The sequence below is a fragment of the Orycteropus afer genome, unplaced genomic scaffold (genome assembly GCF_000298275.1).
Source record: "Orycteropus afer afer isolate SDZICR_OR568_19922 unplaced genomic scaffold, OryAfe1.0 scaffold00420, whole genome shotgun sequence".
In the NCBI taxonomy this organism is placed as follows: Eukaryota; Metazoa; Chordata; class Mammalia; order Tubulidentata; family Orycteropodidae; genus Orycteropus; species Orycteropus afer.
This window is the reverse complement of record NW_006922007.1, coordinates 695,763-711,136: the sequence shown is the minus strand read 5'-3', so window position 1 is coordinate 711,136 and position 15,374 is coordinate 695,763. Positions and strand designations below refer to the sequence as shown.

At 55.4% G+C, this 15,374-nt stretch overlaps 1 protein-coding gene across 1 annotated transcript in view; it reads right to left on the bottom strand.

Moving 5' to 3' along the window:
* The window catches only part of OSBP2 (oxysterol binding protein 2), a 343,782-nt gene that overhangs the window by 53,029 nt on the left and 275,379 nt on the right, over window positions 1-15,374 (bottom strand). Inside the window, 1 exon segment of the mRNA XM_042782709.1 lies at window positions 1,973-2,229. Within this exon segment, the coding sequence (XP_042638643.1) occupies window positions 1,973-2,229 (257 nt within the window).

The window sequence follows — 15,374 nt, the reverse complement described above, 5'->3', positions numbered from 1 at the left end:
CTGGCCAACTTTGGTCAGTGACACCTTGCTTTGGAGGCTGACTTAACCTGGGCATCATTTTGCCCACTGACTCTGGCCAGCCTGAGGCTGCCTGAACCATGTTCTTGGACGGGCGCCACCTCCTCTGCAGTGGCCTCCACTTTCTCACCCCTTCCCTACGCGGGCCCTCCTTGCTCCCAGGACACAACCTCCAAATCCCCGAGGGAACAGTCCTGGGCAGGCGGCACTGCAGTCAAACCTGTGTCGGGTGACGAGAGCCTGGAGGAGCACATGTATCCTCTGGGAATACCCACAAGGCACAGAGAGAAAGGGCCTGGAAGCCTGGTCAAGCCAGGCTGCCACCATGGAAAGAGACCCTCCCAGCTTCCAGCCCAGCAACGTAGCTTCCAGAACCCACTGGAGAGCTCTCTTAGTTTACAGTCTGTGGCTACACGTTTCTTTTTCTCTCTGGTTGGAGGACCCATAGCAGGCTCAGCTCTAAGGCTCTCCTGCCTAAGGAACCCCTTAATTTCAGCCCCCACTATGTGGATATGCCCCTTCATATAGGTCTCAATTCTAATGTGTCAATGGGGACTATGCCTAAGGTAGGAGCAGTAGCAGTCATTATGGGCCAATATGGCAGCAGCGTCCCCACTGTGCAGGCAGAGCTGGCCCAGTGGGACCTGGCCTTCCTCACCCAGGCATGAACCTGAGCCTTATCCGGATTCCGTACCCAGTCCTGGTTACCAACAGACAATGAAAAAGGATGTCCTTGTCCAACAAAAGGAGCTCTGGTGGCACTGTGGTTAAAGCATTGAGCTAATAACCAAAAGATCAGTGGTTTGAACCCAGAGGAGAAAGATGAGGCTAGTCTGCTTCCATAAAGATTTACAGCCTTGGAAATCCCATGGGAGCAGTTCACCTCTGTCCTATAGGGTCACTCTGAGTCAGAATTGACTCCATAGCAGTTGTTGTTGTTGTTATCAAGTCAGACCCGACTCATAGTGACCCCTCCTTGGTTTTCCAAAGCAGTATCACTACGGAAGTAGACTGCCCCATTTTCCTCCGGAGTGGCTAGTGGGTTTGAACCACCAGCCTTCTGGTTAGCAGTCAAGTGCCTTAGGCACTATGCTACCAGAGCTCCCATAGCAGTGGGTGCGGTTTTGTCCAACAATGACCGTGAATAAGGCAGAGAGGATGAAGAGTTCAAGGAGGTGCTGGCTTTGGGAAATGACTTGGAGCCACAGAAAACAGAGCTCTGCTCATGCAAGAGTTTCCAGCCATTGTGAGGTGCGGAATCACCTTGCTGAAGGCAATTTTGGCTTTAGTTCTTTGTTCGTTCAAGTCATCCCAACACCTGAGGCTAATGACTAGGGGATGACCAGACCAAGAGGGACTACCTGGGGGCCTGAAGTAATTACCATGACCATTTGGTGAGACTGTGAGAGCACTGAGCCCGCAGGCTCCCTCAAATGGAGCTTCCTGGTTGGTGTCTATGCATGAGAGAAGGTGGCACGTCCCTCCTTGGGACATGGAAGCTCCACACTGTGAGCCCTCCCACACCTCGCCCTATGTGCTTCTTCATTTGTATCCTTTTTGGTTGTAATAAATTTGAAGTGAGTACTGTATGCTCTCCATGAATTCTGTGACTCATTCCAGCAAAGTAATGAACCCACAGGGGCAGTAGGAGCCAGCAGGGGCTGGCATTTGCCAGTTTAGCAGACTGAAAGAAGGTGTCCTTCTAACTTGTGAGCTCTGACCCAGCTCTGGGTGTCTGGGGCTATGGGAGAGAGTGCCATGTGAGTGGCTGGCGACTAGGGTGGAAAAGTAGGAAGGTGAAGACTGGCTCCATCTTCACATTTTGGGAAATAGTAGGAATGAAGGTGGAATTTGTCCACGGGCCATATTGGGGTACACAGACTTTAACATGGGCTGGTGACAAGGGGCCACTTCCCTGTGGGGAACCCCCTTGCCAGGATGGGGGGGCACTTACGTTGATCATAGCATTTGATGTGATGCGAAAAAGTGTGGCCCGTTCGTTCACTACTTTCAGCTTCTCGCTGCTGTCGGAAGGGATCTTGAGGTTGTCCAGCTCGTTCAGAGAGCGTTGGAGGGCAGCGCCGTGCTTTGAAATGAGGTCATTGCAGGTGCTCAGTTCGTCTAACTTCAAGGAGAGGTTCTTAATGGTATGGTGCAGCTCACTCTTGTCTGATGGGGAGGCAGTTTCGTCGTCGTCATCCCCAGAGTCATCTACAGAGAGAAATACAGTGGCTGTGGCTGTTGCCAAGCAACAGGGCATGGAGCAGCCACTCAGCCTGGGCTGTGGAAGGCAGAGCAGATGATGTCCTGGACGACGCCAGCTCTTGTCCCAGCCCCCACTCAGCCTTCCAGGCTGCTTTTCCCTCCCCTCCTCCAGCAAAATCTAAGGGTAGACCTGCTTAGATGACAGTGCCAGGAACGCGTGTTGCAGGGGGTGTGTCTGCAGGCACCTGTCTGATGCACAGGGCACCAGGTCGCATAAATTACAATGGGTGGGCAAGAATGGGGTGAGCTGCGTGGAGAGGTAGAGATGCCACCCTATCCCATGAAAGCTCAAAATAAGGCCCAGGTCCCTTTTCTGACGGGTCTCCTTTCCTGGTGGCTTCACAGGCCTCCCAGCTGGTCCAGATCCTCCCCCACCCTCACTGTACTCCCTACCTCACACCATCCTCCATACACACTGTGCTTTGCTTTGCTCCCTGCACATCTGAAGCACTCATGCTTGACGACTTCGCCCACTGTGTCCCCACCACCACTAGAACTTTCACATACCTCCCCTCCTTCCCCACCCATCCCTTTGCCATCCCCTCTCCAAGGCCTGCCTGAAGACCTCCAGGCCAGAGTCGAGGCTCTCCCTACCTCCCTTCTGGGGCTCTCCCTTCTCCTCTGCAAGGGGAAGACCCCTCTCATTTATCGAGTGCCTACTGTGTGCAGACAAAGGAGCTCTGGTGGCATGGTGCCTAAGGCATTTGACTACTAACCAGAAGGTTGGCAGTTCAAACCCACCAGCAACTCTACGGAAGACTGGGCAATCTACTTCGTAAAAACTTACCAGCTCCGGAAACCCAAAGGGGGTCACTATGAGTTGGAATTGACTTGAAGGCAGTGAGTTTGGTTTTTGGTTTGTGTGCAGACAGCACTGTATCCTCACAGTTAGGGTAGGAATGGTGCCATTCCCAGGGGACAGATGGGGAAAGTGAGGTTCAGAGAGGGGAAGTCACATGCTCCAGGCTCCCAGCTATACCATCTGCCTCCAGAGCCTGCCCTCTTCCCTTGAGGCTGCTGGCTGACTCACCCTCCCTCTCATCTCTCAGCAGCTGCCCAGGTACCCTTGGATACTCCCCCCCCCGGCTGCCAGGGCAACCTGTATCTGAGGATGCATGCCCTGGGGAGTTGCCATGGCATGGAGTGGGCAGCTGGCCTGTGGCCCTGCCACTCCCCAAACCTCTGTGCGTCCCAAAGCCTCTAAGTGCTGAGGGGTTTCCAAAACACCTTGATTCAGAAACAATCAGCATGAAACTTTTTCCTACTTTTTAAGATGAAGAAAATCTTTTTCCTTCACCTGAGGTATGAAGGTCAAAAAAGACTGCATGTTTGGAGAGACTGGGTTTCTTCCCATAACAGACAAGGCATGTGGAGTAGAGGCACTGAGTTACAGTTCTGTGGGCCTCTGTGTGTGTGTGTGTGGGGGGGAGGGGAGCGGCCACCACACACCCTGCCTCTGAGGACGCTCTTGGCCATGGGGGCCTTCGGTCAATATCCAAGCTGCAGGTGGGAGCCCCCTACTCTGCAGCAAGCCCAACTCCAGCCCTGTGTGTCCCAGCATCCAGAGGCCGCTTGTGTAGGGCCAGGCCCTGGGCCTCCCACTTCGTACAGGCTAACCCGAGCCTCATGGTGGCCACCAGCAGATGGTGGCCCTTCTTCCATTCTGTAGGCTGCACGAGGCCAAGCCAGTGGCCCGGGTCCCAGCTCTTCAAGGGCAGAGCTGGGTTCTGATGCCTGGTACATCTGCTCACAAGGTTTTTCCTTTCTGAATAACCCTCTCTGGGTGCTGGGCCCTAGGTGAGCCACTCACTGCTTGTTAATGTGGAATGACAGCCGAGGGAGCCCTGAGGACCCAAAGCCAGAACACCAGGTCTATCCGGCCTCAGTCTGCTTGGGGCCCTAGTTACAACACAATCCTCCTGTCACCAGACCTATGTCACGTTTCCATGGTTAGTATGTTTGACAGCCAGCCCTGATCAGTCAGAAGGGACACTGCTCTGTATCAGGAGGGCTATGGGAGCTCTGGTAGCATAGTGCCTAAGGCACTTGACTGCTCACCAGAAGGCTGGCGGTTCAAACCCACCAGCCACTCCTCGGAAGGAAGGTTGGGCAATCCTACTTCCGTAGTGATACTGCCTCGGAAACCCAAGGAGGGGTCGCTATGAGTCGGGGCTGACTCGACGGCAAACAACAACAACAACAACAACAACGTGCTGGACATGCTGGCTATGGGTCAGCTGAGCTCGAGTCCCCGGGCGCCATGCAAGAACCTGATAGGAGGCACATCTGAGTGTCTTCCTGCATGGCGGGCGGGCGGAGGCATGACTGCATATGTGTGTACTTGTACTGAATGTCCACCTTCAGTATACAGCTTCCCAGCTCAGGGATTAGGTCCAGACTTCAGAGACACAGGCTTACTTGTTCTGCTTCAAGCTGCTGGCTGTGTCATTAGGCAGGAAAGGACTGCACGAAGGTCAATGATTACTGACCGGCACAGTCGGTTCTGTGGACTCCAGGGTCTCTAGGAGAACCCCTCCCAGAGAGACAGGGGGGTCAAGGGAATGAAGAAGGGCAGGGGAGAGCCCAAGGGAAGGGTTGCGGTGGCAGCCCAGGCAGAGGCCACTGTCCAGGTGACCTGTCACACATGGGAGGGAGTCTGGAGAGGGAAATGGGTGGAAGGGTGGCATGGAAGAGAGGGTGCAATAAGGAGACTCTGGCACCAGAGCCAGAGCCTGGCCCTTCGTCCCTCAGCAGAGGGGTTATCTGAGCACAGGCTTCTGTTAACTAGGAACATGAGACCGGCAGGCAGGGTGGCAGAGTGGAGGACAGAGGGGCAGAGGGACTAGAGGCCAGGCAAGGCAGGGGCTGGGAGGGCAGAGGCTGGGAGAGAATAGGAGGGTGGGCTTGGCCTCTGAGCCTGGGCTGCATGCAGTAAAATGGCCGCTGCTGCGGTCTGTGGTCTGGACGATGAAGGCGCACAGGAGCAGAAAGGATCCAGACTGCAGCCCAGATTCGCTGACGGCGGACCCAGCCAGCTCCAGGGACTGCAAGGACCAGTCACAGCACCCAGGGGGAAGGACGCACTGTCCTCACATGCAGTCCCAACACCCCGTCATCCCTCACAGAGGGGTGGGGGCACTTAGGGCTGACCTGTGGCCCCACCTCCCAGGTTCCTACCCATGAGACAAAGGTCAGTCCCGCATACACATTGAGCTTAGGGAGACGCACAGCTGAACAAAGGAGCCTTTGCCTCGAAACGTTTCCCTCTGGTCACACACAAGTGACGCAGTCTCCGCTCAAGGTCAGGGGCCTCACAAGAGCCAACTACATTGCAAAGACAAATGAAACTTAAGTATTAGAGATGCAAGTAAGAATTGTTTACTCTGCATTCATCAAAGTAGAACAAAGAAATCACGGCTTTCAGTTGGTTTGTACTTTCTAAAGGGTGACCTGGAGGGACCACCAAATGCCATGACTCCGTGGCCATCCCTGCTCGCTGCCTCTCCTGACCCAGGAGCCCACTGGGGGGAAGGAGAATGTTGGGGTGTACAAAGTCAATTTGGGGTGTGGAGCTGGGCTTAGCTCACCCCACATACCCTCTCTGCTCCAACTTCCCACTGGGAATGAAAGGCAGTGACAAAGAGAACCCGGGAGGAGTCAAATGACAATTGACATGGCAACAATAGAGCAAACATACTCAACTAACCAAACCAAACAAACTCACTGCTACTGAGTTGAATCTGACTCATAGCGACCCCCACTGGGTTTCCAAAGCAGTAAATCTTTACAGAAGTGCGCTGTCTTCCTTCCTCAGAGTGGCTGGTGGGTTTGAACTGCCAACCTTCTGGTTAGTAGTCAAATGCCTCAGGCACTGAGCCACCAGAGCTGCTTCTCAACTGTCCACACAAATGAAATCCAACAGAAAATTTGCAAAGCTGTTAACGTGAAATTGTCACTGTTAGTTGCCTTGGCATCCACTGTGACTCACAGCATGTCCACGTATGCAGAGCAGAACTGCTCCATGGAGTTGTCAAGGCCATGACCTTTCCAAAGCAGATCACCACCCTTGTCTTCCAAAGTACCTCTGGGTGGGTTCGAACCACCAACCTTCCAGCTAGTAGTTGAGTGCTTAACCATTTGCTCCACCCAGGGACTCCAAAAATGCAAGAAGGGTAGCTACTGAAATCTTAGGCCCAGCCAAAGCCACCCTCCTGGGGCAGATCATAAAGCAGCCCCCCAATCCCTGGGGACATCCCCAAATGCCCGTATTGAAGCCCATGCAGCTGGGCCTTTGCACAGTGCAGGGTGGAGCCTGGTTGAAGCCAAGTGTCAGTGGCAACTAGTAACCAATGAGCAGGTGGCAGGGTCCTAGCAGGCAGCATCCCCACAAAAGGTCCCAGGCGTTAGCCAGGAGGGGAGCGGGGGAAATGGCATCAGCTGCAGTGCTGAGGGGGAGGGAGGCAGGCTGGGGTGGGGGTAGCCACGCCCCCTCATCACCATCCCCTGCCTGTCCCTCCAGGTGCTGTGCAGAGCATCAGAAAGCGTTCCCTGCACTCTCCTGAGCCTCTCATCTCAGCTGCCCACCTCCGGGTTGCAGGGATGACAGGGAAGCCCAGACTACCACTTTGAGTGTTCTCAACAGGCTGTGTCTACAAACAGACATGACGGCTCTCTGTCTCTGGGCCTCACAGGGTGGCTGGAAGGATGCCCTGGCCCCTCCCCACCCCCTAGAGTCCTCAGCTGGGCCTAGGTCTTGGGGAACAGCCACAGTCCTTGGTGATGGACACAAAACCAGACACAAAGAAGACACAGGGCTGTTCCTTGGCCCACACAGTAAGCTGCTCAGTGTTGCGATCGCCTGGGCCAGTTATAGGCTTCTCTGGGGATGAAGGTTTGCCGTTCCTGGCCTTTCTGGGTTCTCTTTCTTCTGTATCTGTGACTTAGGATCTCTTTTTTTCTGGCTGCCTCATCTGTTCTAGAACAACTGGGAGAGCTTGTGGGGCAGCAGACTCTGGCCCTCGAAGAAGGGCAAGACTTCTAATGGTGAGACTGCCCCCGGGGCCATCAGGCCACGCACAGGTACTGCTCCCCTGCTGGAGGTGATGGAGCCGAGTCAGAGGCTACCTTGTTAGCAGTGCTGTGGGTGGTCCCTGAGGGCCAGCTCCCAGTCCCCACTGACCCAGCTCCACCACCTACTTCTCCTTGTCCTCATCACTGTCACCATCAGCTGACACAAGGATGGTGCCTGGTAGCCGGAGCACCCACATTCCTGACACTCACACGGCCGAGCAGAACCTGGAGGGCAGACCTGCTCCCGGACCACCCTCAAGAACACAGGTTAGTTTGGATCATGTTCATTTCACCCAGGCCCACACCTTTTGAGTTCAGGTGGGAGGAAAGGGGCCTGGCCAAGGTCAGGGGCAGAAGCAGCTACTAGCCCCAACATAGCCCTGCTCAGAGAAGTGGCCTAGACATTGGGTGGGGCTGAGCTGCAGTTGCTGAAAGGCCTGGAACCCTGTCCCTTGGCAGATGATCACGATGCTGCCTGGTTTTCCTGGGAGGAGAGAGGAGGATGGCCCTCCCCACACCATGTTCCTGCTGTCAGAGCCATGGGGAGTGGGGAGGCTACTGGCCTTTGATCACATGCCCTGCACCCGTACCCGCTGCTGATCAACAGGAGCCTATGCTTGTGCTGTGAGGCACTCAGGGCTACAGCAGAAAGCGTGCAGGGCAGAGATGCCACAGGGCCAGTCAGAGGAGCACAGGTGTCCCGGCACCCGCCTTCCATCAGGGGAGAATCTTTTCATCCATCCTTTACTTCCTCGCTGCCTTGTGGCACATCCATCTCTCTCTTCTGGCCCCAAGGTGCCCTCCCTGGCTAAAGGGGCAGAAGCAAAGATAGCTACAGACTGTGGGGCATGGAAGAAACACAGGAGCCCAGCCTCCACAGCTGTGCGTGGAGCTCTGAAATGGGCAGACCAGCTCTTGGAACTCTGGGCCATGTGGAGTGAATGGCCATGTGAATAAGTGTCCAGCCTAGGTTCAGACACAACTGTCTCTGGAAAAGAGCTGATATCTAAAACACCCCATCAATTTAAAACCAGCCATTGAAAATGCCATGTGGTACAATTCTACTCTGACACATATGCTGTCATGAGTTGACCTGAATGCAACCAAGTCATCGCCTTCACTAGCTACACTGAAGACTTCAGTATCTTGTTAAAGAGAATCAATCCATGAAACTCAGGCTACCAACGTGTCACAAGACAGCAGGCACATCTTCTCTGCCATCTTGGTGGTGCCATCTTGATTCTGATGTGGCTTCCTGAATATACTAGTTTCCTATTACTGCTGTAATAAATTACCATGACCCAGGGGCTCCTGGGCATGAGACACGCCCTCCTCCCCCAAGTACAGCCTGTCCTTCCTGTCCTGGGGGACCAAGAAAGAAAGCAGGCCCATGTCTGCCTCCAGACCTCCATGTTTCTCTGTGGAACACTAGTTCTGCAGGGCATTATGCAAAACCCAGTCTCCCGAGACAGAGACACTGACAGGCTGGTTTCTGGGAACTGGCGATTAACATGCTGGTAACTAGGACATAAGACCTACCCATCCCCCAATGAGGTTGGGGAGTGGAGGCTCCGTGAAGCTGGCGCCCTGAGGACACTGCAAGGTATGTCAAGATCTAATCTGATGGAAAATCAGGTAACCATAAATTATGCATTGTAAAAACCTGGCAGGTAGATGGAAAACACAAAACCATACACTTAATAGCTCAACACGACACAGTTTATTATTCTAGACTTCCAGAAGTCAGAAGGCCTAAAATCAAAATATTGCCAAGGATGGTTCCTTCTAGTCAGTCCAGGGGAGAATCTGTTTCTTTGCCTTTTCTGGCTTCAGGAAGCCACCTGCATGCCCTGGCTTGTGGCCCCTTCCTCCATCTTCAAAGCCAGCAAAGTAGCATCTTCTAATCTTTCCCTTTGACTTCGGCCCTCCTGCCTCTCTTTTCTAAGACCTTGTGATTCTTTCAGGCCCATCCAGATAATCTAGGATAATTCTCCCATCTCAAGATCCTTAATTTAGTCGTATCTGCAAAGTCCCTCTCACCATGCTCATGTTGTTGTTGCTATGTGCCGTTGAGTCGGCCCCGACTCATAGCAACCCCTCCTTGGGTTTCCGAGGCAGTATCACTATGGAGGTAGATTGCCCATCCTTCCTTCCGAGGAGTGGCTGGTGGGTTTGAACCGCCAGCCTTCCGGTTAGCAGTCAAGTGCCTTAGGCACTACGCCACCAGAGCTCCCCACCATCCTCATAGGTTCCAGGAGTTAAAAGGTAGACATCTTTGGGACCATTATTCAGCTGACCACGTGTAGCTGCTGTGACTGAGCTGACCATCTCCATGTCTACCGTGGGGTGGACTCTCACCCTCTTGTCGATTACTACGGTTTGGTTTATTGCCTTGGGAATGGTCCCTGGGAACTGCCACCATTGGGGCTCCCTCTTGGGCTCCCTCCCTCACAAGTCCCCCATCCTTGCCCCAAAGCCTGGCACATGTGCCCTCCTAACTGCTCTGGCCATCTGCCTGTCTCACTTCTGGAAGAAGATCCCTGAGGCAGGGGTAGATCCCAGTTCTAATTCCATATGGCCATGGTCAAGTGCACTCTTCCACACAGTATGGCCATCATCCCTTCTCAGCCTAGGGTTGGCAGGAAGGTTAGGTATGGTCAAGGATGTCATGTGCCTAGCATTTAGCCTTCAGAGCTGGGACTTACACACGCCAGTTCTCTGGGCTCTGGCCCAGCACTCTCTCCATCACCTTCCAACAGCACAGGGGTTGAGACCAGAGGATCCTTCCACATTTACTGCACCATCTCCTCCCGCTCCTACCATGCTCCCCACGAAGGACTCTCCTCGAACCCATCAGTAGCTTCCTAGTCTGGCTGAGGAATCAAGTGGGCACCCATATGAGGGCAGGACCCCCTTCCATCTGGAGGCTCCTGAGAAGGAGTGGTTGCCATGGTGACAGCCAGAGCAGGAAGCCAGGTGGGCTATTTTTAGAAATGGAGCTTTTTATCATCTTTGGAGGAAAATAGAACAAGTTTCTTGGCAGAGAAGCCTGTCAGGGAGCAGGTTTTTGAAACCAAGATATCAAAAGACTATATAGGCTGGTACTGGGGAGAAACGGCAGAGGTGGGGTGACAGGGTGATGACGTAGAACCCAGAGGCTGGCTTGCTTCTCTAGGGAGACTGGCGCCATCTTCAACCACCCACAGGCTCCTGGGGTCAAAGATGGCCAGTGCCCCCCCTCCGCCCCCACTCCCCTCCCAGGCCATGATTGGATAAGAGTGACGGCAGCCCCACCCTGCCCCTCCCCTGCATCTCAGCTGAGAAGGGGCCCTGGGTGCAGCAGTGGACACCACCCACTCCCAACGATGGACTGGGCAAGGCTTTGGGGTAGGTTGTGCTGAGAGGGGTCCTGACAGGGATGGTGCTGCAACCGGAAGGAGGAAAGGCATGGGGGTGCAGAGGCAAGACGAGGGGCCCACCTGCCTGGTGGCTCCTAAGCAGTGAGGGGCAGGTCAGAGTGGTGCTGAGGTTTCAAGCCACCCCTGAGTGCCAAGAAGGAGGGCCCTTATGCTGCCCCACCAAGGCCTGCACAGCCTGGTGATCGCATTGCATCTCTTGACCTTGCCTCTTCAGCTCATACACACAGCACCATACTGGAGTTTCCTCCCTCCGCTCCTCTTCTTGCCCTAGCCAGGGCCAGCTCCAACCGAAGAGCGGCCCCTGAGCCCTGCTCCCTCCCTGGGGCTCCCTAGCACTAGGCCCTAGAGCCAACTCCAACACCAGTTAGGTCTGTGCTACAAATGTTAAAAAAGAATGAGGCTTCTCTGAGGATGAGAATCTTAACTTGTTCATTTCTTCGAGCCCTGCAGCTAGCCTGGCCCTTGGGTGCAGGGCTGGCAGAGACACACGGGAACCCAAATAGCCACCCGGGGCGGCACCAGGCTGGTGGATCAGCAGACAGTCTAAGGGCGCTCTCAGCGTGAGGAGGACACCGGTCCTGTGTTTCCTTGCCCAGGGCCGTGACCCAGCTATCCCTCAGAGGATCTGATCGTCCCTGTGCCACCGAGAGAAGAGCCCTGCCAGCAGCAGGTAACAGGTCGGGCCGCAGGGCCATCCCTCCCAGCTGAGCTGATGTTGTGCGCAGGCGCAGGCGCAGGCGAGGGCGGGGCTCTGGCAGCTTTCCAGCTGGTGGCCTGGCCCCAAGAGCAGCCACCCCTCCGCGGGGCTCCCTCCCAGGGCTGCAGAACACTGTGCACCGGGGCGCCTGTTCCACCCTGAGCAATACGGACTCCAAACAGAGAAGGTAACAGATCGCCTACAGGGCCCCCTGGAGGGGCAGACAGAACCGCTGAGAAAAGCCACTTGCATGCACTCTGCAGGGTTAGTGCCTCCAAGAACCCACTGAAAACAGGTTTGGTCAGTCTTCCTTAGATGTCTGGAGGTGTGTGTGTTTCACCTGCTGGGCTGGATAACAAAATCCAATCAGTGGATGCTAATACCAGAGAGATATAAGCATGCCTTGAGGGATGCAATTCCGTGGAGACAAAAGACCACAGTGGGTCTGACAGTGAGCAACTCTGGTGGCTGGTGCCCAGGGACCACCTAGTGTGCTTACATGGTTGTGCCATTTACATGAATCATAGTCATTCTGCAAGTGTCCTTCTGAGAGGCCAGGGCTGCACTGAGTTACAGAGTGCATTGGGAGCCACGGCTCCTCAGAGGTGGAACTGGGACGGATACCACCATATTTACAGATCCTGGTGGCACCTGCCATCCCTGTTAGTGGGGCACTGGAGGCCTAAAGCCAATGTGTGGCCCTGCACCCAGCCCTGAGATAAACCTGGAGTCTGTCATGCCATCCTTAAACAAGCTCTGCCCAGAGTCAGCGGGTGAGGAGACACGCCCTGCTTGGGTGCATCACTGGTCTTCTGTCACCTCCCTGAGCCTAGACTGGGGAGAGAGAGGCTGTGGTCTTCTGGAAGCTTCTACGAGAACAGGGAGCCAGCACTGTTCAGGGACTCAGACAAGGATTCTCCGGGTCAGAAGATCAGAGTTGGGTGCAGTGGCCTTGCAGCTGCACACCGCAGGGTGATGAACATGGTGGTGGGTGACAAGGAGGAGGAGGCTCTCCAGGGAGAGAGTCAAGGGAGCAGGAGCAGCAGGACAGCGGCGGGCCAGGGCCACCGTGCTGAGTGTGAGCAGGCCTGGTGGAGAGAGCAGGAGACGGAAACGGCGCCAGAGAGGTGGGTGGAGAGGCCTCAGTGCTGGAGGGTGAAACACATGACCCAGGGGCTCCTGGGGCTGGGACACCCCCACTCCCAGCCCAGGTACAGCCTGTCCTTCCTGTCCTGGGGGACTAAGAAAGAAAGCAGGCCCGGGTCTGCCCTCCAGATCGCCATGTTCCTCCGTGGAACACTAGTTCTGCAGGGCCTTGTGCAACCTCCCAAGGCGGGTTGGTTTCTGGGAACTGGTGATAACATGCTGGGAACTAGGACATAAGACCTACCCATCCCCCAATGAGGTTGGGGAGTGGAGGCTCCTTGAAGCTGGCGCCCTGAGGACACTGGAAGGTATGTCAGGATCTAATCTGATGGAAAATCAGGTAACCATAAATTATGCATTGTGAAAACCTGGCAGGTAGATGGAAGATACAAGCCAGGAAGGAGTCTAGCATCGTCTTGGTCCTTGCAGCCTCTCTGTGGGAACACTCCCTCCTCCTGCCTCACCTGGTGATCAGCACAGGTGTGCCAAGGACATCTTGGAACTGGGTCAGAGCACGTCTAGGTTGTCTGAGGCTGCTCTAAAACTCCTCCAGGGGAGGAGTGCAGGGATGGCATCTTCGCTAGGGTCAGTGATCAAGGCCCGGGGCAGAGGCTAAAGGTCACGAGAGGCTTTCCTCTGAAGGCTGGGATCTGGGGCAGCTGAGTCACCATCTTCACTGGTTCACTGGGACCCCCCCGGACCAGCTGGAGAGACCACAGAGCAGTGGATAGCCGGGCAAAAGTCACAGAGGACAGAGAACACTGTCTCTCTCTCCCTGAAGGGACTTAGGGCTCTGAGAACTGGGCACAAGGTCAAAGCCACGTGCCCATCGGCTGAAAGGCAGGGTGACGACTAAGTGCACGTGCAGGCGGTGAGGATGCCACAGGGGCCAAGCTGCCTTCTCCACAGAGAAGGCTGTGACCAAGAGCCACATGGCTGTCCTCGGGATGGGGGCATACTGGGCAGCTGGGCCCACCTCCAGGGAAATGAACTTGAGCACAGAGATGGGAACACACAACAGAGACACGAGCTCCAGTTAAGCTGTGAAGCTGAACCCAGCCTGCCTCCCACAGCCTGCTGGTGGCCAGCAGAGCAGCCAGCACACCCGTCCCTACCGCAGCCAGGGTTTCCACCGACTCCCCTGGAAGGAGCGTGGGTACCCGTCCCAGAGCTAGTGCTGGGGGAGCTGGCTGCTTCTCCAGGGCCACCTGGGCTCACTCGCCCACCTGTCCAGGTCTGACTCTTGCCCCAAGCCCAAGCTCAAGCCCACCTCCCAGGTTCCTGAGGCAGGAGGCTTCAGCATTAGGCAGGAGGGACAGACTTCCCTGGCATGCTGTAGCACACTTCCCTGCTTCCCGTGTGAGCACAATTCCCTGCTTCCTGTGTGGGCGCAGGAGGGGCTGGGAGGCTGAATCTCCCTGGAGCACTGAGGCCCTTCGCCTGGCCTGAAGGTGTTGGGACCAGAAGCCCATCTGTGTCTGTGCACAGTGTATGCCTCCCAGGCACTGACCTGCCCCTGCTTCCCCCGCCCCCCGGGCTGGTTTCTGCGAGCCCACCCCCACTAGCCCAGCAGTGAGCCCCATCCAGCGCCTGTCTTGGATGGACCCCTCACAGTCGCCACTGTAGGCCTCTAAACTCACCTGCCATCTGCCTGCCCACCCGCCTGCTCTGTTATTCACTCAGGAACTCCTGCCTGTAGGCTTGGCCCCCTGGTCAAGGGGACAGTTTGGGGATGTATTTTTACAATGCTTCTCCACGAGGTTTCACACTACACACAGGGTAAGAACCACTGGATTCGGTGCTAAGATACTGTAGCTTAAACAGCCCAACATGCTTAGCTGCTGAGCCAAAGGATGGAGTCAACCCAGAGGTGCCCTGGAAGAAGGCCTCGTGATCAATTTCCGAAAAGTCAGCTACTGGGAGGCCTGTGGGCACAGTTCTCCTCTGACACACACGCAGTCATGGCATGAGTCAGAGTGGACTCAGGGGCAACTGGAGCTGGAAAAGGAAGCAGATGAAGAAACCAAGGCTGAAGGGCTCGGTCACTTGCCCGAGGCTACAAGCTCATTTGGGGGAGCCAGGCTTGGGAACCAGGGCTCCTGGCTGTGGCATGTTCCCTCTCTCCACTGGCTTTGGTCACTTTGGTGATGGTTGTGGGGTCAGCGATCCCTGACCAATGAGAAGGATCCTATGAGGAGACAACCTGTTCAGGCGTTTCATTTCCCTGAACACAAACATCTGCTAAATTCTACAGCATGCGTCTGGTGACCCGCTCATGAGAACACACTGGCGTTTCAGATGTTGTTGAGCAGGTCATTGGAACTCTGAGTTTACATTTTCCTGGCATGAAGATAGCCATGCTGCTCCTCCTTGGAAACTATCAGATGCCCAAGTAATCACACTAAAGAGTTTCCATGTGCTTGGCCTCTGGCTGTCGGTGGTGGATAGAGGGAGGCGTCTTAGATGCCTAGAGTTGTGGGGCAGAAGCTGTGGGCGGGGCTAGGACCAGGCATCCATCACTTCCAAGCTGTGGGGCAGAGGGCCTGGGTGGGGCTGGTAATTATCCACGCCCCAGCTATGTGAGCAGGCCCTGCCCCTCCCTGGTTGCTAGGGTGCTGCTGCCCCCAGCTGTCTATTTTCTTGCTTCCCCTCTAGGCAGGGAGCCCCTGAAGGGCAGGGCAGCAGGTGCTCAGTGGGAGTCTGGAATGAATGAATACAGGAGACACCATGAGTGGGGTGAGCAGTGATGAAGATTACCA